Raw genomic sequence first — 27,044 nt, 5'->3', positions numbered from 1 at the left:
GCAAGTTGTCAGTGTCAGCGTTGAAATGTCAATGTCAAAATTTGTTACGTCGTTTGTGAAAATCATGGTGAAGATTGAGAAACTCTGGAAAACGTGCGTGGCTCAATGTTACTCAATTCTATTCAAATTTTCTCAAAATCACTCACTGTCCTACCCCTTGCCACAGCTTATACAACCCACATACGCAAATATAACATCCTGGACTGCTCCCCGCTGACAGTTTGCGCAGGGTGCCTAAAGGAGCGGACGGGGCCTCATGGGGATTACTGCGATAAAGTCGGCTTCAGCAGGCTGAACCGAGTTTGTTTCCTGTGCAACTCGAAAATGACAGAACGAACCAACTTACACCGGCACATTAAGACGTCACACCACGACTTGCGTGACACGCCACAATACGTAGCATTTATTTAAGTGGATCGTGGTGTGGCGTCGGTGCTAAAATATCTGGAGTCATACCCAAGTGAAGGTTAGTGTAAACAATACAATCAAGGGTCCTGATTGCTCTAAAAAGACTCAATCACTCGCGAACACAAATCAAAGGTGACCTAAAACTGCTCTGATTGTTTCCTACCGTTTGTCACTTCCACACCAATCGCTACCGAATACTCTCTCTTTGCTCTCCCTCTCGCTCCAATTGAGTAGTAAGCGAATAGCGCTTAAGATATAAAATTGCTTCCTACTACCGGCACCATGTTCTTTTGCACATTAGAAAGTCACTCACTTGAAAAATAATTAATAATAATTAGCAAGCGCCATAAAAAAAAGCGTCAAGTCTTTTGACGTTTCAATTTCGACGACCCATTCCAATCGAAGGCTTAAGAAAACCGAGCGAGAAGCGAAGGCAAATAAAGAACAAAGGGTGGCCACCAACACCACCAGCCGCGGCTGTAGAGTTATCTACGTGCGAATGTATTGCGTGTTTGTACACGAAGGGTTTCTAGGTTAACATTTGTACCCGCCTGCAAAAACAAATGGTAAGCTAGTGTGTGTGAGATCGGGCTTAGGTAACTCTGTTGGAGTGAGCCAGTGATGCCAGGAAATTTTCTCTGTAAATGATACTTTTCGTGAGTGTTCGCTTAACATTTCATCAAATTTGTCAGCACTAAGCAATCCCAAAAGAGCGCCGGAAGATAAAAAAAAACTAAGCGGAAAACAGATTAGAATGCAATTGGGGAAATATATATTTTGTTGAATGCTTGTAAAAGGAATACCGTCAGTGGGGATGACATTGGGTCCGGGGGGGGGGGGGGGGGGGGGGTGAGATTGAATGAAATGTGATTTTTAAGGATTTTACAATTTCTCAGGTTCAGGTTTGCAAATCTCCACTTCAAACATTGTAGCATGTCAATACGATTCCCTCGAACAAGAAACACTATTGGATGACTTGTTTTTACCATATCGTTGTATTTGAGCATCATTTTAGTTTCATTTGTCCCAAAGACACCCCATTTTTAAGGGTACTCGCAGTATGTTTTCACCTGATTAGGCGGTGTACAAAAAAAAATCAGCCATAAATTAAAACATTGAAATCGTTTATTTATTAAATGAAAATTGCATTTCCTGAGCCTAAAGAAATGTATAGGGTTTGGTTTTGGCTCCGACTCCAAATCAAGCTTCGTAATACAATCATTTCTCTAGAAATATTCATTCGAAAATCTGCCAAAAATCATTGACTATTGATTTTTTTATCGATTTGGAGCAAGACACAATTTTTTGTTCTCGTTAATTATGAGCTAATTCTCTGCCTCGCAAATAATTTGGTTTATGATTTAAAAAATCGAAAATGCTTGTGTGCGAGTACAGCTTAAACTCGGACATGGCGAGTGGGGCAAAAAACAGCGCTTTTCAGTTATATAAATAAATCAGGCTTGTTTTTGAATTGATTCATTAATGTACCAATCTTTATTTAGCTGTTTTTTTTTAAAAAACGTTACTTAATCCACCCTTAGGTGGTTGGCGCCTTCCTCACATTTAAAGGGTACTATCCAAAATAGACACAAAACAGTCCAATTCGTGCTCGTTGAAAAGATTTTTTAATTACCTATCCAAAGATAGGTCGCATAAATGTTATGAGATAAGATGAGATGATCATGCGATCCGGTCTCCAAAAAGTGCGTAAATAACACTTAAGTGCTTATAACTTTTGATAGGGTTGTCAGATCTTCAATGTCTTGGACGCGTTTAAAAGGTTTTTTGATTACCTATCCAACGATAGGTTGCATGAGAGATCCGGACAACGTTTTCATCAAAATATCTGAGATCCGGCCTCCAAAAAGTGCATAAATAACACTTAAGTGCTTATAACTTTTGATAGGGTTGTCAGATCTTCAATGTCTTGGACGCGTTTGAAAGGTCTTTTGATTACCTATCCAACGATAGGTTGCATGAGAGATCCGGACAACGTTTTCATCAAAATATCTGAGATCCGGCTTCCAAAAAGTGCATAAATAGCACTTAAGTGCTTATAACTTTTGATAGGGTTGTCAGATCTTCAATGTCTTGGACGCGTTGGAAAGTTCTTTTGATTACCTATCCAACGATAGGTTGCATGAGAGATCCGGACAACGTTTTCATCAAAATATCTGAGATCCGGCTTCCAAAAAGTGCATAAATAGCACTTAAGTGCTTATAACTTTTGATAGGGTTGTCAGATCTTCAATGTCTTGGACGCGTTGGAAAGTTCTTTTAAATACCTTTCTGAAAATGTATAATATGCCAGGTTTTCTTACAAAAACCACCCTTTTTACAATCTTCCGGACTTTAGTCAAAATCGTTTTTTTAGCATAACTTTTGAAGTACTTTACTAAACTTCATAATTTTCAATAGGGACTTTTGGGACCCCAAGACAAATCGAATGAGATTAAAACGGTCCAAATCGGTTAAGCCAGTGCTGAGATAATCGAGTGCACATTTGTTGGTGCACAGACCCACATCCCTACACACACACACACACACACAGACATTTGCTCAGAATTTGATTCTGAGTCGATATGTATACATGAAGGTGGGTCTATAAGGTCAAATTAAGAATTTCGTTTTTCGAGTGATTTTATAGCCTTTCCTCAATAAGGTGAGGAAGGCAAAAAAACATTCAACTGCCGTTTTCTTTCTTGCGTATTCCCGAATTTTTAAGATTCTCTTCTCTCTGAACGTATTCGTTTGTGACTCGGGTCGACGGACGGAGCACGCTAAGAAATTCACGAATTATTTGTGTCGCTGGTAGAAGCGATTGAGCAAATCGCTGGTAGCCTGAGTGTCGTGTTCGCTCGCGAATGGTTGCGAGCTCCAGTCGGCAAAGATTCGCTCGGCGATAGTGAGTGATTTCTGATCTTTGAACCAACAATCAGGACCCTTGAAATAAAATATCATTTCAACTTTGCCTTACTCTACAACTTCAAACATTTCTTTTACTTATTTTCAGATCTATACGACATGCTGGAAATCAGGAACCGAGGTGAAGACGTCGAAGCAATCCCCGGACGTATTTATACAAAAATACAGGAGCACTTCCGTGCAAGGTTTCCGGCATTGTCAAACGGCATAGCTCCGCCCAAGAACCTGAACGGCGCTGATGCAGGTAACATACATGCATTTCCCCTACCCTTTCAACAAGTCTAAACCTAAAACAGAACCAAAAATTGATGCGCCTGACCATGAATGTCAGGCTCCAATTTTTAGATGCTTAAGGGGTTACATACATGTAGAAAATCACAAAATTTCATATTAGGCCGATGCAAATATTTAAAAAAGTTGTTGTCCCTCGGCCCTGGCTGGGGTCGAGGGGGGGGGAGGGGGAGCAAAAAAATGAAAAAATATAAAAATTTAAATAACAAGCCATAGTCTTCACATTTAAATGAAAAAGAAGTGTTTTAAAATGCATTGTACACTAGTTCAATTGCATTGCAATCATTAGTTTTCAAAAAATCTAAGATCTGACAAAAACAAAAATTGTTTCGAAAAAAAGATTTTGCATCGAAAAGTTTCAAAAAATCTTAAGATTTTTTAATAAACCCAATAAAGCTAAAAATGATTTTAAACGCAGGAGAATGTATTTTAATTTGATTCCAGCTGGTAGCACTTGAATTTTCATTGAAATTTTGATGTTTGTTGTAAAATTTTTTTTTTACCCCCTGATTTTTCGGGCCAATTTTGAAGGGGGGGGGGGGGGGGGGGGGGGACAAAAACTTTTAAAAATATTTGTACCAGCCTTACAGAAAATGAATACAATCCACAAAAAAAGATGATTTTCAATCACTCCAGAAAGTTTCATGAAGATATTACATGATTAAGCTGTGTTAGAGACGATTTAAGTTCAGAATTTTGCCATGCGCAAAGCGGACTGTCAAACTTTGCGAGCGTTTTTCTCGGAATATTTTTATCTTTTTTTTGGTATCAGTTTTTGAAAATCGGCTTTCGTCATGCACACAGGACCGGTTTAACGATTCTTCTAACGGTTCAAAATTTTGAACCGATTTGGTCAAGGCAGTGTTAGGATATCGTGACACCGGAACAAAAAATGTAAAAAGATCATAATCAATTTGTTGACAAACAGTGTAATCAGCTAGCATCAAACAACTATTATTGCTAAGGTAGGGACGACGTTTCTTCGAAATCTAAACTGCAAATCGGATGTTTTCAACACAGAAATGTACACCAAACTGATTGTTGCAGGTACACCATTCATATACCAGATCCAGCTTTATTCCAGCGCGCACACGATCTTTGTGTAATCCAATTTCCTCCACTCCTCCACAAGGACATTTCTTTCGCACAACAAATCACCAACCAGCTAAGCTTTCTTCACGGACCATCGATCTTTTGTTTTGCATCTTTTCACTTCTTACCCTCCCTAAAAAAGAGTGGAATTAACAGTACACGTTCGGCGGCGGCGGCACATTTTACTGGTAGTAGGTGTCCGGGCGACGGAACGAGAATAGCTTCCGGTAGCGCTTGTGGTGGTACCGCTGCACCAGCGGGAACCGGATCTTGGAGTCGTGGAACTGCTTGATGTGGGCACGACGGGTCTTGGAGGCCTCCACCGACTCGACCTTGATGATCTGCAAGGTTGATTTTTGGGGGGAGGATGATTAGTAAACAATAGAGACGAATGTTCAAGAAGGGGTTGTCCCTTACCTGGATCGAGTGGGCACGGGCACGGTGACGGGAAGCCATGTCGCTGTAGCACTGCGTCACGGCACCGCCGACGGTCAGGTCACGGTACTCGCGGTACATGTTGTGCGTTCCGGAACGCGAATCGTACCGCAGCCAGATGCCAAAGTTCTTGACGCGCAGCGGGGTCTTCTCCAGGATGCGCTTCACGGAGACGATCTCGCCGGTGGCCTTCTTGAACTTACGCAGCTGCCGCAGGAAGTACCAGAAACGGGACTTGGCCACGATCTGATCCGGCGCGAAGATGTGCATCTTGAACAGCGGCGGGTTCGGATCCTTCTCCGAGGGCAGCTTACGCCCGATCACCTGGTATTCCTTCAGCTGTTGGAGACATCAAACAAAAATCCGGAACAAACAATTGAGTTAGTGCAAGGTTATGTTCAAAGTTTGACGTTTCTCTCAGTCGAAGCGAGTTTTGTTTTGCTTGGTCGGTACTTGGAACACTCCGTCGGAAGGCGAAATCTGGCCATTTAAACTAAATCACCAGCATGTATCATCGAACAAAGCCAGTTTGAACACAGGAAATCACTCAAATCAAACAAAATTAGCCACATTCAACTTGTTTGATTTCAGCCTCCATCTCAGACACCGTGGGCACCGTTTCAAAACACACATCACGAAGACCGGCCAAAAATCGCAGGTTTTCCGGCGAATTTCCCACATCTACGGTCCGGTTCCACAGTAACCGCCAAGCGCTCACAAAACTCTTCCATTTCGACGCGAAAACATCTCAAATAAACGTAAAATTATCGAAAAAATCGGGATTTTTACCACTCCTTTAGCTTTCATTTCGACTGCGTTTCGCGAAAGAGAAAACGGAAAAGAACTTTGTCGTTTTCTTGCTCTTTGCCGGAAACACGAAATGTCAAAATCAGCAGCGCCACCTGGTCGGCCGAACCGAAAAACATCAACTTGAGCGAGGAAGCGTGCTTAAATTCCGGAACGCGAATTATTCTTAAATTCTTAAATTCTTAAATTCTTAAATTCTTAAATTCTTAAATTCTTAAATTCTTAAATTCTTAAATTCTTAAATTCTTAAATTCTTAAATTCTTAAATTCTTAAATTCTTAAATTCTTAAATTCTTAAATTCTTAAATTCTTAAATTCTTAAATTCTTAAATTCTTAAATTCTTAAATTCTTAAATTCTTAAATTCTTAAATTCTTAAATTCTTAAATTCTTAAATTCTTAAATTCTTAAATTCTTAAATTCTTAAATTCTTAAATTCTTAAATTCTTAAATTCTTAAATTCTTAAATTCTTAAATTCTTAAATTCTTAAATTCTTAAATTCTTAAATTCTTAAATTCTTAAATTCTTAAATTCTTAAATTCTTAAATTCTTAAATTCTTAAATTCTTAAATTCTTAAATTCTTAAATTCTTAAATTCTTAAATTCTTAAATTCTTAAATTCTTAAATTCTTAAATTCTTAAATTCTTAAATTCTTAAATTCTTAAATTCTTAAATTCTTAAATTCTTAAATTCTTAAATTCTTAAATTCTTAAATTCTTAAATTCTTAAATTCTTAAATTCTTAAATTCTTAAATTCTTAAATTCTTAAATTCTTAAATTCTTAAATTCTTAAATTCTTAAATTCTTAAATTCTTAAATTCTTAAATTCTTAAATTCTTAAACTCTTAAATTCTTAAATTCTTAAATTCTTAAATTCTTAAATTCTTAAATTCTTAAATTCTTAAATTCTTAAATTCTTAAATTCTTAAATTCTTAAATTCTTAAATTCTTAAATTCTTAAATTCTTAAATTCTTAAATTCTTAAATTCTTAAATTCTTAAATTCTTAAATTCTTAAATTCTTAAATTCTTAAATTCTTAAATTCTTAAATTCTTAAATTCTTAAATTCTTAAATTCTTAAATTCTTAAATTCTTAAATTCTTAAATTCTTAAATTCTTAAATTCTTAAATTCTTAAATTCTTAAATTCTTAAATTCTTAAATTCTTAAATTCTTAAATATTTAATTTATAATTAGGGTTCTCAAGCCAAATGTAAATTTTAACAGTATAAAACACGCTTAACAATTTCTGATCACTTTTTATTTTATTTTAATGCAAAAAAAATACAAGACAAACTCTTGCCATGGGTCAACCATGGATTCCTTGGAACGAGCTGTCAAGTAGAATACTTTCTGCCAAGAAAAGCAACAAAGTTAAATTTTCAAGATATATTTCAAAATCCATTTTAAACCCATTGTGGTCTTCTTTGCGGTTTTACTTAAAAAAATAAGCTTCCCTAAACTGCGTTACATAATAAAAGAAAGCTCCCAAAATCACAAAGATAAACAGCAAATACAGACTTTTTGAAAATTCAATACAGTCTAAGTAGAATGGCAGTGCAAAACATTTTTTTTGATCTGATCGCCCTATCATTGCTGTCAAAATAATCTGCTCATAGGACGTTTTGAAAAAGCAGCTGTCAAACGATACGTCATCCTCTTGTTCTGAAAGAATTTTGAAGGCCAAAAAAAGGCTGGAACTTCCGTGTGGATTTCTATTTTCCAAATAACCCGTCCCAATGGTTTCAATTTATCGGAAAATCTAGTTCCTCAAGTGTGCATTGCAGTGCTTATTACTTTAAAAGTGCAAAACAGTGGTTGTTGTGATCGCAGACCGTTCAAAATGCTCTAGCAAATTTGTCTCTCCCCCATCGCAAGCTCTTTTTTCTTCCTTTCTTTTCTCTTCCATTCTTGCTCGTACTTGGTCTCAAAAGTGGCCTCCGAAGGTCGTCCAACTCGACTCGCGCGCAGTTTGATAAAGCGCGATGAGTGAAGTCGAGCCACCACCGCCGGGCACGGAAGACCACGTCCTTCCGATGCCGTCGACCGTGGAACCCGTTCCGACGGACACGGCGGCCAGCAGTGCCAGCCTGTTGGAGGACGCGCCGGAACATGAAGAGGGCGAGATCGAGGACGAGGATGAGGAGGAGGACGTCGGAATGCAGTACGAGAACATCAGCTCGGATGAGGAGTTTATCATCCGGGAGCGGCTGCTGCAGCTGCAGGCCATGGACACCGAGATGGAACGGCGGAAAAAGATTGCGGGAAGGAACGGCGGTGGACAGGGTGCGGCCGGGAGGCATAAGGGTATGGATAAAGGAATCTTGTTTTTTTTTTGAGTGTTATTGCGAGAAGTTTGTGGTGAACCGAAGTCACTTTATTTTTTTGTTATCAGCTCTCCATTCAATGAAAAGAGATAAGGCGTAATTGTGAACCTAGGAGATTGTAGATTGTGACGAGAGAGCTTTGGCTGTTACGTTACAGGGCGACTTGCAACTTTGCAGGATATCGGTTGTATTAGTTAATATTAGGCTTTTGTAATCTGCAAAGATTTTTACAATTATTGTTATTACGACCCCAGGGAAAACCGGGAATGCTCGAAAATTTATTCCACTTGGAGAAACCGGAAAAAACTCGGAAAGCTTAATGACAAACCAGGAAAATATTTTCGGTTTAGTTGAAATTCGACATTTTTATTATTCTAAATTAGGAATTCTGGAAAACTATGTTTTAATTTGTGTAATAGACTCTAGCTTCTTGGCCCTGGTTTTTTTTTTTGAGTATCCTGTGATATTTTCCTTTGGTGAACTTGTTTTTTTTTTTGTTATTTAAAATCAAATGTTCAATAAGATGCAAGTTTTCCGATCAAATTTGCGTATCAATACTCATAAAATTTACAAAAGCATATGATTTTGAAAGTCTTCTTTCAATATGTCTTCAATTCAATAATTCAGGGTGGCCACTCAAGTCGGGTAATCGGGAAAAAGTCGAGAATTCGCCAAAATCCGCAAAAAAAATCGAGAAAAGTCGGGAATTTGTGATTTTTTATTAAAAGTCGGGAAAAGTCTGAAATCCTAAGCAAACTTGTTTGAAATTTATTTTTTAACGCTTAAAAAAATTTGTATTACAATTTTTAAATGAAATTTACTTAAATCATCTTTCATAACTTACTTTAAATTTGGAACCTTAAGTTTAAATAAGTTATGAAAGAAGATTTAAGTGAATTTTATTTTCAATCTATTTAATAATGAAAGGGAATTTTAAGGCATTAAAAATTAAAATCCAAATAAATGTAGGAAGCATTTGAATATTTTTTCCAAATGTTATCGTTGATTTTTATTTATGAGTATGGGTAACTATAGATAAAGCATGATTTTCAGTAATTGGAAAACTTAAATCCAAAGTTTTTTTTTTTAAAAAAAAGGACTAATAAACTATTGTCTTTCATATGTTTATAGGACCTAATAAAAAAAACTCTAGAAATATTGAATAAAAATCCAATCGTTGCTCGTTCTGAATGAAAAAACAAAAAAACTTTTTTACATTTTAAAAACATAAAAGAGTACTGAAATTGTTAAAAAATAAATCCTAGAAATTATGATTTAAGTTATTGCAAATATGTTTAAAGAATGTGTCTCTTTAAACATTTCACTTAAAATAAGTGGTAAAACATGGAACCATATCAAAATGAATTGTTCACTGAAAAAAATATAAAACAGTTAAATACTGACAACTAGATTAAGCAACATTTACAAAATTGATAAGGAAACTATTTTTCTAAATTCTTTGAAAGTATAATAACAATAATCATTTTTTAAGCGTTCTATGATTGCAAATAAAATGAACACATCCACATGCAAGATCAGAGGTTAACTGCTTAACTGAACTCACTTGAAAAATAATCCCGAAACATGTAAATAATTAGCAAGCGCCATCGAAAAAAACAAACGCGCTAAGTCTTTTGACGTTTCAATTTTGACCACCCATTCCAATCGAAAGCTGAAGAAAACCGAGCGAGAAGCGAAGCCAAATAAAGAACAAAGGGTGTTGCCAGGAAACTTTCTCTAAAAATGCTACTTTTCGTGAGTGTTCGCTTAAAATTTCATCAATTTTGGCAGCACTAAGCAGACCCAAAATAGCGTTGGAAGAAAAAAAAGAACTAAGCTGAAAATAGAAAAATGGGCGTAGCCCAATGCACACGACTGATTAGAATGCGTTTTTGAAATATTTTTTTTTAAATGCTTGTAAAAGGAATAGCATAACTTTTTATAAAAGTGAAAATAAACAGAAATGTTCACAAAAAGTTGCTCCACTCGTTGGTGTACTTGGTTTTAGTGAATTTCAAGGAACAATCCAGATTATCCAGCATCATTCAAACACGAGCGCTTATTAGGCTTAAAATAAGTAGGGGCAGGGGGGGCAGAATGGAGAAATGCACCAAAAACCATAGAAAAACATAAAAAAATATGAATCCAGTGTAGTCGGCTTATGCTTTGGAATGTACCCTTCAATGTTGTATACTTGGTTGATTAAAAAAATTTACTTAAAACTATTTTTTAGCCACTTAAAAAAAAGTTTTTTCGACTGACTTTCCAGGGTGCGGGGCAGAATGGACCACCCTGCGGGGCAGAATGGGCCACCTTAGAAAACAAGCCATTTCTTGTAATACAACGTTGTAGGGTGATAAAAAATTACTTGAGGGACCTTTCCATTATAGTTTCATGAAATTTGATCACTTTTATAAAAATAGTAACTTAAAAAAAACAAAGATTTTTGAAAATAGTGTAAATATGTCGAAAAAAGACACTATTTTTACAACTAAGCGTCGCAACAACTAAAAAATAAACTTTTGTTGCATTAAACGTGATTTGTGAAGCTACCAGGAGTGAAATAATCCATTTAGATCAATTTTTTTTAACTTTTGAATGTTTTTATAAGGCAGGAAAAGGGTGGTCCATTCTGCCCCCAAGTGGATTTTAATTTAACACTTCCACCACAAAGCCTCTAAATGATTTTAAGGTTCCGTTGTTGTTTGTATACCTTGGTAGTAGCATCTAGTAACGTTTTAAGCATTGAGCAAACTTTTTCGAACAATACAACTTTTCAGAAAGCTTATTTAAGGACCTCGAAATAAACAACATTTGCGTAGTTTTGTCAATAAATTCAATTTTTGCTCATAATTCGAAAAATACAATGAATTCAAACGTCGTTTTCGGTATGGTAATGCTATTTGACGTCCTTTATAAAACCCTTGCCTTACAATTGGTCTAAATCCATTCTAAAGCCCAAAACCAAGGGTGGCCCGTTCTGCCCCCGTGGTCCATTCTGCCCCCCCCTGCCCCTATATTTCCCCTATTTTTAAAGGAATTTGTTCGGGACCATCCACAAACCACGTGCACACTTTTTTTGAATTCTGAATATAATAGTTTTTTTTTAAATTTATTTGGAATTCGTTTTTGACTTTTTTTTATAAAGAGTTTTTGTTTGAAATTGACTTTTTTTATAAAGAGTTTTTGTTTAGATAAGAAATACATATTATTTGAGTTTCTGGAACAGTAGCGAAAAAGTCGGGAATTTGAAAATGAGATTGGAGTAGTCACACTGAATAAGTACATAAATACAATAAACAACCGACTTATCAAACTTTTCATTTCATAATGTATTTTGAAATATTAGCTTAAACATAATAGTATCATACATTCAATATTACGCCCTTTGAAATGTTAGTCTAAATTTTTTTTTTGGAAATATTTTTTTAGAAAAAATCTTAAAATTTCACGAATGTTTCATATTTTAACATTAAAAGTCGGACCATTAGTTGCCGAGATATCGACATTAGAAAATAATTAGTTGTTTGGGTGAGACTTAGAAAACTTCAACTTTCCAATATCTCAGCAACTAAGGGTCGTATAAACAAAGTGAAAAAAATCAAAATCTAGAGAATTTTCTCGACTTTTCAAAAATATTTTGTTCAAAAGTGTGCAAACATGGTAACTAATTTTAAAAAATGATAAACTGCGACTATTTTCAAAAAAGCTAACTAAAAATTGCTATAACTTAAAAACGGTGCTCTATATCAAAATTTCACTTGCAAATTCGATTTTACATCGAAAAATGAAGTTGAAAAATTTTACGACCAATATTTAGATTTTTTGAAAAAATAGTATTGATTCAAAAATTTATAACTCGGTCAAAGATTTTTTGCCCGTTCTGGAAATTTCTGAAAAGTTGGCATTTGATGTCGTCCCCCCTAAAACATATCAGATTTTTTTTTTGCAAATCAAGTTTTAGTAACAAAAAGTGAAATTAAAAATCACAAAAAAAAATTACCGTGCATTATTTTTTCGGTGTATCTTTGCCGAAGACACCAAATCGATCAAAAAATTCCTTCAAAAGATACAGATTTTTGAATTTTCATATATCATTTTTGTATGGACAGCTATCAAATTTGTATGGAAAATTATATGGACAAACTAATGATGCAAAATGGCTTCTTTGGGCATCCCGAGTCACCAAAAAAGTTTCAGCCGGATTAAAAAATGCAAAAAAATGAATGACCGAAATCTTAGAGATTTTCTCTTTGCATAAATGCTGTTTCCAGTAATTATTTATGCATTTTTCTAAAACAATTTTAGCGTATGAACATGAAAAATCCTAAGCGTTATGGAAATTAGAGGTTTGGATTGAAAACTGATATAAAAACGGCTTCGTTTTAAGCTTGTACTCAACATAATTTGAAAGCTTTCTTGCGAAAAAATTTTTTAAACAAAATCTATGAGACTTAAAAACATTGTAATTTGATGTAAAAACTTTCCGGGAAAATTCCATCTAGTCTCGAGAGTAAACGGGAAAACTGTGAAAATTGAAAATCGAAATCTGGTGGCCACCCTGAGAAAGTCTCTATAGATCTCTATTATAATTTTTCAATTGTTTCCAGAACTCGATGATCTTTGAGGAAAGATTTATTTTAATTTATTGACTATACATTTATTTTTAATTCGTACTATTGAAGCAATGACTGGTATAAACATCTGATTTGTAACAAGACCTCTTTTCCAGCTTACCCAGATCATCTTTCCAGGACTTGCATACAAACCCTCAACCTTAAACTTTCTTTAGCGATTAATCATTTCTCCCCCCGCACACACACCACCTAGCTCCGTACAATAAGCGCATGCAGCCGCCTCCGGCTCCGGTCATCGGAAAGGAAAACTACGAGTGCATTTCGGACGACGACGACGACGACTTTGACCTGTTCCGATACGACCCGGTGCCAAAGCCGAAACCTCTACCAGCCCGACGGAAGCCTCGAAGTTCTCGACCGTCAGACTCGTTGAAATCTCTCCGGCCCACGTCTAGTCGGTACCGCGGAGTGTCGCGGGAACCCGCCAGGCGCCCCCCGTCCCGCGTCCTCGAGAAGCGCAAGCATGAACCGCGCAAACATTCCCTGTCGACGAGGAAGCACAAGCGGAAAAGGGTTGAAGCGACGTCGACGTCGACGACCATGGTGAATGTGATCGATTCGAGCGATTCCGAGCGGGACTTTCCGCTGGACAGGGCGCGGCTGCAGGCCGCCTGCAGCATTCAGGACACGAGGAAACGAAAGACTGACAAGGAGAACTGGGACGCGCTGAAGCGCAAGCTGAAGCTGTCGATGCAGATGAGGAAGAAGAGTCAGGAGGGGGTGGTGGGTAGGAAGGAGGTCGTGGAGATTGTGGCGGATGAGCCGATGTTGGTTGGGGAGGACGATGAAGATGAGGAGGATGAAGAAGTGTTGCAGCTGCGACTGCAGGCCTTGAAAACGAAGGCGGAACTGAAGGAAACGGATGTGATTAGTTTGTTGGAGGGAGAACCCGTTGGGGAGGAGGAGCCGCCGCCGCCGCCGGAGAAGGGCGTTGAGGAGCAGGAACTGCGAATGATCGCGCTCCAGTCGGCATTTACCAAAAAGCATCAAATAAGACTGAAGAAACGGCAGGAGGAGCGGCCGTACTCGCCAAGTGACGAGATTCGGTTGCTTTCACCGGTGACGGATTTGCTGCCTGGTGGGGCAGAGGTCGTGGAAGTCGATGAAGACGTGCAGATCATCGTGACCAAACCGGAAACGGTCGAGATAGCCGATAGTTCGGACGACGAGGAGAACCGGATGGAGATTAGCCCGACGGAGAGTCCAACCGTGCCGGACGTGCAACCGGTGGACATGGAACTCGCCACCGCCAGCGGAGAATCTCAAAGTCCGGCACCGCCGACAGAAGAGGTCATCAGCCAGGAGCCGGAACAGGTCGTCCTGCAGCTGGATTCTCCAGTGTCTCCCGCGGTCGAAGAACCGGGTGATCTGCAGAGCAAGTTCCCCGAAGAGGACGACGAAGAAACGCTCCGGAATCAGCTGCTGTTGAACCTGTCGGGATCACTGCCGACGGTGGCGGCCCGGCCCTTGACACCGGACTCGATGGGCGAAGAAGAAGCGGACGCCCTGCGCGAGCTGATTCTGTCCAGAATGAACAACAAAAAGGTGAACAAGCAAAGGGAGCCAATGCAGGCGGATATCTCCAACGAAAACGACAGTCAAAACATTCCTCCACCCGAAGAGGCCTCGACCATCGCTAGCGATCAACCAACTTCCAAGGCTCCAACCACGAATCAATCGCGGGGACCAACGAATCCCAATCTGATCACGTTGATCGGCAAGCAAAAGATCGCTCGAAAGAAGAAAAAGAAGTCGGCTGGCAAAGTGGCCAGACAAGCCGCGGCGGCCGCGGCTGCTGCTGCTGCGGCCGCTTTAGAACCAATCGCGATCGCTGCCCCTCCACCGTCAAGAAGCCTCGTCAAAGCCCCAATTCCACTAGTGCCTCCCCCGCCCGGGATTCCACCCCTAATCCAAGCACCGACCATAACGACCACGAAGGTCCTGGTCAACCCGAACAAGCTAATCAACCGCAACACCGTGAACAACGCACCCAAAGAACAAACCCAGCAACGCTCAGCCATGGTAGACAATTACGTACAAAAACCCGTGCCCAAGCTAGTCATCCAGCTGGGTCAGTCCGACTCGGACTCCGACCCAGACTACTACTCGGCGCCCCAATCCGAGCCCGAAGTCGAAGTGCTGCGCGAAACATTCCTCCGCGATCTGGACAACGCCAGTCCGTCCCGGATAACGCTCGAGTCCCCCACCTACTCGCCAATCCCGGACGATCAACCGCCCTCAACTCCCCTACAAAAACCAGCCGATCCGGCCTTTGCCCAACGGTTAGACCAATTCCTGCGCAACGTTCGCAGCAAAACCGACCAAAATCAAAACGTCACCGAGGCTCCGTCGGCTGGTAGCGGTTCCAACGGCTTAGCCGCAAGTCCACGATCGACGACGCCCCGAAAGCCCATAACGGCGCCAACCGCCACCGCCTCTCCAATCACACCCTCGGTAAGTAAACCAACTCAATCGTGCTCGCGTGGCTGCTTTTGTCCAAAAATCAGCCACCGCCCAACAGACGCCCAGAGATGTTTGTGTGCTTTGCAGGCCGTCCGTCACCTCCCCAAATCGGCCCAACTCGAGTACAAACGGCTCCTCGCCCGAATGGCCCAGCTCGAAAAACAACGCCAGCAGCGATTCGTCGTCCAAAACACCCCCGCCGTCGCGCTCACCACTCTGATACCTCCCCCGCCGCCGCCCACACTCACCAAAACCATCGTCAACAACGTCGGTCCGAACGCGGATCACGAAATCGTAGTAACCGTAAACCGCGAAGGACGCGACGTCGTGACAGTTGACAAGCCGGTTCCACCTACCCCCAAACAGACGGACACGCTGATCAAGCGGGTGCTGATTAACAACACGGTGACGCAGGCCACGGTGCGGGCACCGGTGCCGCCACTACCGCAAGAAGAAGAAGCCAAAGATACGCCAAGTAAGACTGTTGTTGAACAGGTACGGCAAAAGAGTCCGTCGAGGGTGGTGGGCAGGAAGGAGGACGATCCGGATCTGGCGACGTTGCGGGAAGCGCTGCGGAGGCTGCCCCGGATCAAGGAGGACGATCGGCACCGGGTGCTGAAGCTGGCGGAGGCACGCTATGAGAATCATAGGTAAGGGCGATTAAGCTACATTTCTTTTTACTCACAATCGTACGTTATTTGAAATACTCATTTTTTGTGAAGTTTTACATGTAAATTTTTACTATAACCTCATAAACTTCCTAAACAAAGTTTAATTAAAAATTAATCAAACTTTGTAGGATAATGAAGTGTACGGACAATTTGTTAACCTATTTTTGTACATTTTATAAGTAAATTATTGTTGTAATTTGTTTGGTACATACTACTGTTTGGCAAATCAATGTCAGGGTCGTAATGAGGACAATCTCCTACAAAAAGTAACTTATGCGAAGAAAGGCGCTCGGAAGGAACGCGTCGACTCCTAACTCTGTCTAATTGGCAGATTTTCACTATTTAAGCAACTTTTTTTTAAATATATAAAAAAATTAGTTTCTAAAACAAATAAAAAAGAAACAAAATTAGAAAAGAAAAAAGATAAAAGATCATAAATTTGATAAATGTGAAAATTAAAGTCAAGAATTTCAAAAATTATAAAAAAGTTCAAAAATCTATGAATTTAAAAATTAGAAAGAATAGTGCAGTCCAGACGGATAATCGAATCGCGTATTTTTTTATTATCTGCATTTTTTCAACATTTCGCCATTGTAATTTTGGCTCACATCTTGGATTAAAAAATTCTAAATCATTTTAGCGTAGTTTAGGGGTCATACTTAAGCTCGACAATCAAAAACAAGACAACGAAAAAAAATCCTGATTCGATTACCCGAAGTGAAATTTTTCCTAGGCCTTGGGATAATCGAGTACCAAAATTTCAAATTTCTGAAATTCTAAAAAAAAAATCTGATTTGAGAATTTAAAATATAGTACCAAAATCTCAAATATCACAAAATTTTAAAATTCTCTAAAAATATGTAAAAATTTGGTTAAAAAAACAAAATTAAAAAAAATTAGATATAAAATTTTATTGATAAAATAATAAATGGTGCGGAAATTAAAAAAAATCTAAATAAAGTACCAAAATCACAAATATTAAAAAAAAATTATCAAAAAAATATTTAAAAAAATTGTTTGAAAAAAAACAAAGTAAAATAAAAAATTAGATATAAAAAATTATTGATAAACTAAAAAAAAACAAAAAAAAATCAAAATCTCAAGCATCTTTTTTTAACTCCCAAAAAAAATTTAAAAATAGATAAAAAATTAATTGATAAAAAAAACGTTGAGGAAATTAAAAATGTATCAAAATGGCCGTTGCAAATATTTTTCAAAGTTGATATCCCCCCCCCCCCCCTTCAAAGTTGGCCTGAATAATCAGGGGGCAAAAAAATTTTTTTTCGTAAAACTTCTAAATTTTAATGAAAATTAAAGTTTAATCAACTGAAAACCAGTTAATATGCATTTTCCCGCGTTTATCATCAAATTTAGCATGTTTGAACTCCTTTGAAAACATTTTAAATTTTCATAAAATAGCAATGTACAGTCCAACGAAAAGTTTTTTTTATTTTTTGCGAAAAATTTTTTTTTGTCAATACCTCGATATTTTCAAAACTAATGATTGGAAAGCAACTGTACGCCTGTAAAATGCATTTTAAAACACTTTTTTCACCCAAATGTTGGAACCTAGGCCTGTAATTTCCCCCCCTCGACTTTGTTCAGAGCCGAGGGACATAAACTTAAAAAAATATTTGCAACGACCTTAGATAAAAATAAAAAAATGATAAAATATAAACGTTGGGGAAATTAAAAAAAAACAAAAAAAAGTATCAAAAAACTATAAAACTCTTAAAAAATATAAAAAAATGCTTTGAAAAAAAAAAATGATTGAAATTTTTTAGACAAAACATTAATTGATAAAATATAAACATTGAGGAAATTAAAAGAAATAAATAAAATAGTACTAATATTTCTAATATCGTTTTTTTTAAATTCTCAAAAAACATGTTAAAAAAAATTGGTTTGAAAAAAAACTAAATAAAAAAAAATATTAGATTGAAAAATAAATTGATAAAATTTGAACGTTGAGGGAATAAAAAAAAATAAAAAGAAGTCCCAAAATCTCAAATATATTTTTTTAAATACTCAAAAAAAATATTAGAATAATTGTTTTGAAAAAAAAATTTAGATGAAAAAAATAATTGACTTAGACAAGTTAAAATAACCCAACAATTGTTGGGGAAATTTCAAAAAATCAAAATAAAAATATCTTAAATCTGTTCGCCATAATTTCAAAAATCATAATGTACAAAAATTCTCAAGAAATAAAAATATGTAAATGAAATACATAAAAAAAAAACAAAATTTCAAATAAAAAAATATAAATAATGCAAAAATCCAAACTAAAAAAAATGGAAAAAAATTAACATCTAAAAAAATTTAAAAAAAAATCTGGGATTCAAAAAATTTAAAAATCAAAAAATTCTAAAGTTTTAAAATATGAAAAAGTAACTTAAAGGTACTTAACCTTGGGATTTGAAAATTCAAAATACAGTCGATCGATTATCTAATAAAGTTCTAGCCAAAATTAAAAAAAAAATCCTCAAATTCAAATATATTAAATCTTTAAAATACTAAAATTCCAAAATTAAAAAAGTAACTCCAAAATCCGAGAGTTCAAAAATTCAAAACTTCAACAAAATAAATTTCTAATATCCAAAATTCTTAAATCCTTAAATTCTGAACTTCAAAACGAAATACGAAATATCAAAAATTCCAAAACTCCTAAATCCTAAAGGTTTGAAATTCTTAGATTCATAAACTCTTAAGTTCTGTTTTTTTTTAATTTATTGTCCCTGAAAGAGCACTTAGTTAGCAAAATATAAACTAAGAGATGGGTATATTCCTGCAAAGGCTTATGAATTGATCTCAGTTGAAAGGTTCTCTGAATCTTTGACTTGCGAATGTAACATCCTGGAGCAAAACTGTTACACCTAATAAAACACTAATTGGAATTTGAAATAAATTCTTACGTTCTGTCATTTTTGCTGCCACCTTAGACAAGTTAACTTTTGAGCAAAAAAAATGCATGAAATATAGGATATTACAAGATTTATAAATAAATCAAGAAATTGGAAAAATTATTAAAATCAAAAGGTTAAAAAAATCTGGGATTTCAAAATTTTAAACACTGATCGTACTCGATTATCTGAAGCCCTCGCCAAAATTTCTTAAATCCTAAAATTAAAAATTTTGATTAAGCAAAAAATGCGACCACAGCTGCCTTTCCTTAGCATCGATGCTCGGAAGGCACGTCGACAGGTCTAAAATTGATAAGTTGGATAACAAATCTGCATAGATTCGTCCTGTCTCCCTGCATCTACCCACCAATAACCCTCGTCCTACGCCTCCCACAGCAAACGCTTCCGGGAGGAACTGCAGGAGCTGATCGGCACCGTCGAGAACGCCCAGTACCAGCGCCAGAAGCAGTACGACCTCGAGAACAAGGTGGCCTTCCTGCGGGAGAAGCTAACGGTGATGGAGCGTGCGCTGGCCGTCCACAAGCACCGCATCGTGTCGATCTTTCCGACGTTGCAGGAGTCGCACACCCGCGTCATGGCCAGCCGGAAGAAGTCGATCGAGCTGAACAATCTGTGCCAGGCGATCGGTCGCGAGGTCCAGGGCAAAGCTTACAGGTGAGTTGAAGTTTTGGGGGTTTGCTTTGGAACGCTGAGTAAACTTTTTATTTCTTTTTTTTAGTCCACCGTCGGGACTGCGCGGCGAAATCCACCAGCGGTTGAAGGTACTTACGAGCGAAACGAAACAGCTCAAGCACATGAAAAAGCTCACACTGGACGAGTTCAAGCGACGCATGATTGAACAGCGTCGGCGGCAGCACGAAGAACCGCCGAATGTACCGCAACCGGTCGTCGAGCCTTCACAGCCAGTTGTTGAGCAAGTTCCAGAAGAACCTCCCGCAAATGAAGAGCCCATAATCGAAGTGCCGGAACCTGCCCCAGTGGCGGAATCGGTTGAGATTAGGGCCAAAAGTGCACCGGCTTCGCGAAGTACGAGTCCGCTGGTGGTGCTCGAGCCGGAACGGAAATTAAACGTAACGCAAGAAGCTCCGGCCGTTCTGTCCAGTGAACCGACCTGGAAGCGCTTCGAGCAGTACACCTCGCCGCTGGCATCGCTCCGAAGGTTAGTGACCGTGATCCGTGTGTATGTTGTGCAAGCAGTCTTTTTCACTTTTGTTCCAGCCACCCATCGCAAACATTTTGCCCCTCTTAAGTAAAGTACGGAGCTGGTAAGAAACGTGGTCAAGAAAGGATCGTTTTTTTCGATTTAAAAAATTCTGGATACTTATAATGTACAAATTGTTGAACTTGTTTAACAACAAAAAAATAATCGAGTATTTTTTTTAAATTACCAATTCTCTGAGATTGCGATTATCCGTTTTTTTTTTTTTGCATTATTTAATTTGGCTGAAACATGCTGGGTGCCTTTCGTATGCCCAAAGAAGCCATTATGCGTCATCAGTTTGGCCTTATAATTTCCCCTTCAAATTTGGCAGTATTCCATACAAAAATTGCATGTAAAAATTCAAAATCTGTATCGTTTGAAGGATTTTATTGATTTTGTATCTTCGGCAAAGTTGTAGCTATGAATGAAGACTACGCCGGAAAGAATCACTTCTTGTAACTAAAAATTAATTTTATAAAATATAATTTTCATCTTAACTTCTACTCGGTATTAAGCTAGTTATTTATTTCACTCCACAAAACACGTGTATCTTGAGCTCTGCACTCGTCTGTCAAACCACATCTCTCGCACAGGGTGACTCACGTCATAGCCGAGGGGCTCGTCATTACACCAATTTATATTTTTTTTTTTTCAAAAATAGTAAATTCTTCAAAAAATTAATGAAAAAATGATTATTTTTTATTTGCTATTAAAAAGTATTTGAGAACAATTCCAGCTCAAATCAGGATTTTTTGTTACTTTTGTACCCGAACCTCTGCGATTTCAATGTATTTTGTAGACAAAGTGGTCTACAGAAAACTATTGCAGGCCAAGGGTGAAATGATACCTTTTCGGTTGACACCCAGTGAGGAACATCCTGGAAGGAGCGGAACTACATCCGTAGTGCTGTTAGTTGATCTTGGTCAAAACAGCTGCTCTGGTTTCTTGCAAGTTACCCATTTTCTTACCTCCACGTTGGCTTGGTTTCGTCATCATGATGACAACACGTGACCTTACTGGTGGCCTGTGGAAACGAACTCGTAAACCTTTGAACAGCGAGGGTCAGAGTCGAGACGGCCAAAAGAAAGGGATGCGCAATGTGGGAAGGGAAGATTGTAGACGGTATTGTTTTGATTCACAGCATGTTGAGTTAACTGTTGTGGATGTACCTGATACATCGCAATACGGGGTTTCTCTTCTTTCCACTTTCAGCTACTATCTATCTTCTATTTCTTTATTATGTATTACGGATTTTCTAATTCGGATTATGTTTACCATCCACCATTTTATCACCATTTGTCTGTGATTTTATTTTGATTGCATGATCCTTTGTTTCTCTTAGCAGGCCAAGGATTAATACCTAAGAGCATGCAATGGCACTGACCTTGTTGCGTGCTCTTCGGTTGACGTCCACGTAAGGAACATCCTGGAAGGAGCGTAACTAACTACATCCGTAGTTCTGTTAGATCATCCGAATTATCTTGATCAGAACAGTATAGCTCTGGTTCCTTGCGAGTGTCCTATTTTCTTACCTCCACGTTGGCTTGGTTTTCATGATGACCTAGCTGGTGGCCTGTGGAAACGGATCGTAAACCTTTGACCACCGCGGGTCAGAGTCGAGACGACTAGAAGAAAGGGGCGCAACAATGTGGGAAAGGGAAGTTATTTGTGATTGTAGACGGTATTGTTTTGATTCGCAGTATGTTGAGTCAACTGCTGTGGATGTACCTGAAACATCACACAACGGGGTTTCTCTTCTCTTCATTCTCAGCTACCACCTATCTCCTTTTTTTATTATTATTTTGCTCTACTGATTCTTCTATTTAATATCCATCATTTGATTTTGATTTTACTAACTTTTGATTCTCTTATCTCTCAAAGCTTTTCCACTCTTTTTTACCAATTGATACTGCTGTAACAAACTTTGTTTTGTTTTTCCTTAAAAATATACTTTTCCTTAATGTACTAGTAATATCAAGTCTATTTATCATTCGCCTAATCTTTTTTGATTTTATTGCGAATTTATTTATTTGAATAATTCTTTATCTGTCCTATAAATTATCATTACTATAATCTAAGCTTGTTTTGTATCTTTTATTATCTATTGTCTAATTTTACATCTAATACATCCAGCTTCTCATTTTTATTCTTTTAAATACGCTCATCATTCTCTTACTATTGATTCTTGATTTTTATAAAATATATTCTCTTTTACTGTCTATTGTTTTCAATCTTCACCCTTTTTTCAAACAAGTGAGGTTTGAGCCCTTACTCAATTTATGGAATGGTTAAAGGATTAACACAAATATTACTATTGTACTTTTGGTAAACTTTTATAACATGCTTAGGACCAAAAATTGTAACAAAACACCGCGACAAAAGAAATAGCAACAGATAAACACGACTTAACATTAGGGAATATTTCAGGAGAAAACAATACACAGTAAAATAACAACTAGTTTTTGAATTCAAACTAAAAATAAAACAGTTTTTGCTTTAATGAAAGTTGATAGGCACACTTTAAATGGTTAGGCGCTTATACTTACATCAAACCCTACGTAATGTACCACCCCCGGCCGAGTTAAAATGCGTAACCGGAAAAGAAGGTGTGCATGCCTGGCACGAACACTCAAAGCGTGTTCTAGCGTGTTGCTCGTACTGACTCAGAGCAAGGGTAAGATGTAGGTGTAAGGGCAGTGCGTGTTCGTCGGGAACCTGGTGCATAAGATCGGTCAAGGCCCGTTCTTACACTGAAAATTGCGAATTGCGAAGAGTGGTCTACAGAAAACTATACATATAATAGAAAAGTGGTCAAATACAAACTTATGGGAAATTGGACCAGCTTTCCGCTAAAAATATGCACGAGTATAAAAAATCTAGTCTGCCATATAGAAATGGCCAAAAGCCATATTTTTCAACATTTTCATTTTTAAACCCGTCGTATCTTCACAAGGCTTAGGACAATGGTCAATATAGAGACTTTTATGTAATATTGTCTAAAGAATCGATACCCGGTATCGGTTTTTGACAAAAAAAAAGTTGAGACCCTGTAAAAAAACAGTTTTAGTAAATGATGTTTGTTTTTTTTTTAGGAGAGACATAACATCCTTTTCGTCTTTTTGTAACATTATAGGCTAATTTAGTTCGTGTATTTTTATTTCAGTGTATTTTTTTCAAAATCCCGTGCAATTTCCTACAAGTTTGTTTTTCATTTTTTGCCTTCCTCACTTTACTGAGGAAAGGCTATATAATCACTCGAAAAACGAACTTTTTAGTTAGACCTCCTAGACCTACCTTCATTTGTACATATCGACTCAGAATCACCAGCTGAGCAAATGTCTGTGCGTTTGGCTGTATGTAGACATGTGTACCAAATCAATGTCACTGGAATATCTTGTCACATGCTCAACCGATTTTGGCCGGAATGGTTTTAATCGATCCGTCTTAACGTCCCCTAAGTTGCTATTTAAATTCATGCAGTTTGACCATGTATTTAAAAAGTTACGTTAAAAAAACTGTTTCATATTAAATTAAAATCATGGTAAAAAGGGTGGTTTTTTCATGAAACCCTCACATATTATATATTTTTAGAAAGCATATGAGAAGACCTTTCTTGTGGATTAAGAATTTTCAAGATCTGACTTACCTATCTAACATTACAAGCAGTTTAAAAAATGGTCTGAATTTACATAACCTCAAATGGTCCCGTCTGATCGCCACGAAAAAAGCCTTGTAGAGGGATGCCATTTTCCTGAAAGGCGATGTCTGTTTAATCTTGACAAAAAGTCTGTAGGAAGTCTATTCTTTTTTACTCGTCACTTATTTTTATTAGGACCTCTTAGGTGCTGCGATCACGTTAGGGGAGATCCATAAACCATGTGGACACTTTAGGGGATTGTAATCACTCTATAAATGAGAGGAAGGCACCAACCACCTAAAGGTGGATTAAGTTACGTTTTTTTTTTTGATACTATGCAACGGCTTCGAGATACAGGAAACGTGTTTACTCTTCTGCTCGTCAACACAGGTGTAATCTGACAGCTGGGCAGGGTTGCCAGTTCACCGGTGGGGAATTCAGCGTGGAGCCACCGGAACATTTGTTTTATTTTTAAGTATTTTTATTTACGTTTATCTTGTTTAGTTTATGTTTGTTTTTGGTAGTATTTGGCCTATTCTACCTATCATTACATTTTGCCTATCTATTTTTTCATGTTTTTACAATCACTTTTTCGATGTTTTGCTTGTCTTTCACATTTTCTGCTATAGAATAGCCCCATTATTATTTAAATTGTAAAAAAATGCGTAGAGGCATAGTCTGGGACACTACAAAAATTATAGCATACTTCTTTTTACTTAAAATATAGGAAATGTTAGTAAAAAAACACAGCCAAAGCTGACCCCTAAAAAATTACATTTTTAAAAACATTGACAAAGTCATAAAACAAGTCATACTTCCAAACTTCAAATATTCAAAAATTTTAAGAGTTCTTTTTTCCAGTGCTTTTTAAAGATCAAAAATTATTTAAAAAATGGATTTTTGGCGATTATTTAGATCGTAGCCCGTCTAGAGGCGGGGTAGGGTTGTAGAGGATTAAATAACTTACGCCCTTCTCAAATGTCATTTTCAATTGGCTCCATATACCCAAAAATGGCTTTTATAAGCCTAGGAAAACATTTTTTTACAAAATTTCATTGAAATCGGAGGGAGTCGTTTACAAAAGTATCAAAAAGGTTTTGCTCTTGAGTCAAATTTTGTTAAAATGCAATCCAAATAAAAATTCTAATGCAAAAATAAGTTTTTTAATTGAAATATACGAAAAAGGTAATATTTATTAAAAATAAATTTACCAAAATAAAAATCAAAATTCAAGAACCAAAAATTTAAGATCCAAATTCAGAACAAAAAAAAAATGTCAAAAGATCTTATTTTCTTTATTAAATAATTCCAAAATTTCCAAATTCTTGTTGCTCAAATTCTTAATTAAATTAAATTAATTAAATTAATTAATTAAATTAATTTTAAGAGCAATTCCAGCTCAAAAAATCCTAAATTCTAATAAAGATAGCTGAAATTATGTGCATTATTTGGGAAAATAAAAAAAAAAAACATCCAATTTTCATTGTAGTTTTAGGAAATTTTATCAAATCATTAAAAGTAAACATTTTAGTCGAGTTCATGCGAATCTACTTTTTTTTTATTATAAAAAAACATAACTTTGGATCAGCTATTGGGGAAGTGGACCCGTGTTAAATAAGGAGTTATAAGTTTCTTACCAGCTTCGTACTAACCTTTACTCTCTATTCCATTGGAACTCCTTTTTTTTCTCTCTCCTTCTCGATTCTAGTGCACAAAACATTCCGGACGGTGTAATCTGTCCCTATCAGATGCGTGGCGAGTGCGTTGATGAGGGCTGTAAATTTGAACATCTCTGAGTAGTTCGTGTGTGTATGTGCGTGCGACACATTTTTTTCTCCTTTTGATCTCACAAACTTACACACAATCAACCCCATATCACAGTACAAAACAAAAACACTAACGAAATCCCCCAATTGGAATGCCCCGCCTATCCCTATTTTCACTATAATCCCGTTTGCGCAGTGTACAAATCTTGTAGATTAGTCTTCAAACCTCAACTATTTATGTTTCCCACTCCTACTCCCTACTCTTGATCCCAATCCCACTTCCTTCCCAACAAGAAAAAAAAACAAATCACCAACCAAAAATTAGAACACAAAAGAAATCGGCCGCGCGCGGGGAAATCACCAAACCGGAAGTGAATCGAAAACGGTGTTCAGAAGAAATCGAAGAAAAGGTGCGCGAACGCTAAAACAGTACAACAATCAAACGGAAAAAAGAATCAAGTGAGCTTAAAATCCTCCAAACATTTACAAACTAAACAAAAAAAATAATCCAGTAGTGTGAAGAATGCGCGCGAATATGTTGCCGAGTCCAATCCGGAGAAGAGAAGGAAGAGTGCGTGCGGAACGGAAACGCGGAAGCATCCTAGAAGAGTAGAAGATTTCAGTGGCTTCCACTTCCTCACCACGAGTTTGCCATATGATTGCTTTTTTTAAACGAGCATTATTTTTAGTTTTTTTTTCTCGATTTATTCGCTGTTGAATTGCGAATTATTTTTTAAGTTTAGTAGGGTTTACGCGGAAACGAAACAGCAACAAAAACGATTGTTAACCTTAAGTTTATTACCTCAAATTATGCTAGTTTTTTGTTATGCTGACTGTGCGATCGCGCGCGATCCTCGTCGGTTGCGGTAAGATGTTTTGCGGAAAAAGAAGAAGAAGAACAATCTTACATCAATCAACCGTCGAGAAGGAAGAACATATTAACAAGTGATGGCTTTTTTGGGTATAAAAAAGCTACTTTTTATGCTAACTGTTATGGATGAAAAAATATTTTTGTAAAAGAAGAATAAACGAATGGAATGAACAAATAAAGTTTATAAAGATAACGAAAAGGGTGTTATCAGTTCTGTCCGAAAGTCCTCAAAGAAAGAAAATTGTTGTGCGGAAAAGGGTCGAAAATTTACAGAAGATCTTTCTTTTTTTGAGCCATCATCGAGGATCAATATCCATCCCTCACAAAAACATCAGTGTGAGGGAAGAGTAAAATTTGTTCTCCATCCGCATTGACTTTATCTGACTTTTAGCGCTTTTTCTACCAGTCTTTGTGAGGGGATACTGCGCTCAACTTGCTTTACATCTGCATTGACTATTTTTTATTCCTGATTTTTTTTGTTCTTCTTTTGCTTCTTCATGCCATCTGTTTCTTTTATGCCCTTGTGTGGGAATCATCGATCCGTCCGCATTGACATGCTACCTCTTAATTTTTCATCTTGTCTTCATAT

The 27,044-nt window shown here is 37.2% G+C and overlaps 2 protein-coding genes across 2 annotated transcripts; one reads left to right on the top strand and one right to left on the bottom strand.

The window, feature by feature from the left end:
* Positions 1-4,792: 4,792 nt before the first annotated feature.
* Positions 4,793-6,074, bottom strand: LOC120426520 (60S ribosomal protein L18a). The gene is made up of 3 exons (XM_039591289.2): positions 5,941-6,074; positions 5,134-5,490; positions 4,793-5,057 (listed from the first exon to the last, which is right to left on the bottom strand). The coding sequence occupies exons 1-3, from the start codon at positions 5,956-5,958 to the stop codon at positions 4,899-4,901; spliced, it is 534 nt and encodes a 177-aa protein (XP_039447223.2). The 5' UTR covers positions 5,959-6,074; the 3' UTR covers positions 4,793-4,898.
* Positions 6,075-7,615: 1,541 nt separating this feature from the next.
* Positions 7,616-26,261, top strand: LOC120426511 (mediator of DNA damage checkpoint protein 1-like). The gene is made up of 6 exons (XM_039591281.2): positions 7,616-8,265; positions 13,116-15,376; positions 15,473-16,035; positions 19,356-19,634; positions 19,699-20,139; positions 25,527-26,261. Exons 1-6 carry the CDS (start codon positions 7,944-7,946, stop codon positions 25,612-25,614), a joined length of 3,954 nt encoding a protein of 1,317 aa, XP_039447215.1. The 5' UTR covers positions 7,616-7,943; the 3' UTR covers positions 25,615-26,261.
* The last annotated feature ends 783 nt before the right edge of the window (positions 26,262-27,044 follow it).

The sequence above is a fragment of the Culex pipiens genome, chromosome 2, assembly GCF_016801865.2.
Source record: "Culex pipiens pallens isolate TS chromosome 2, TS_CPP_V2, whole genome shotgun sequence".
NCBI classification, from domain to species: Eukaryota; Metazoa; Arthropoda; class Insecta; order Diptera; family Culicidae; genus Culex; species Culex pipiens.
This window is presented reverse-complemented; position numbering and strand designations above follow the sequence as displayed.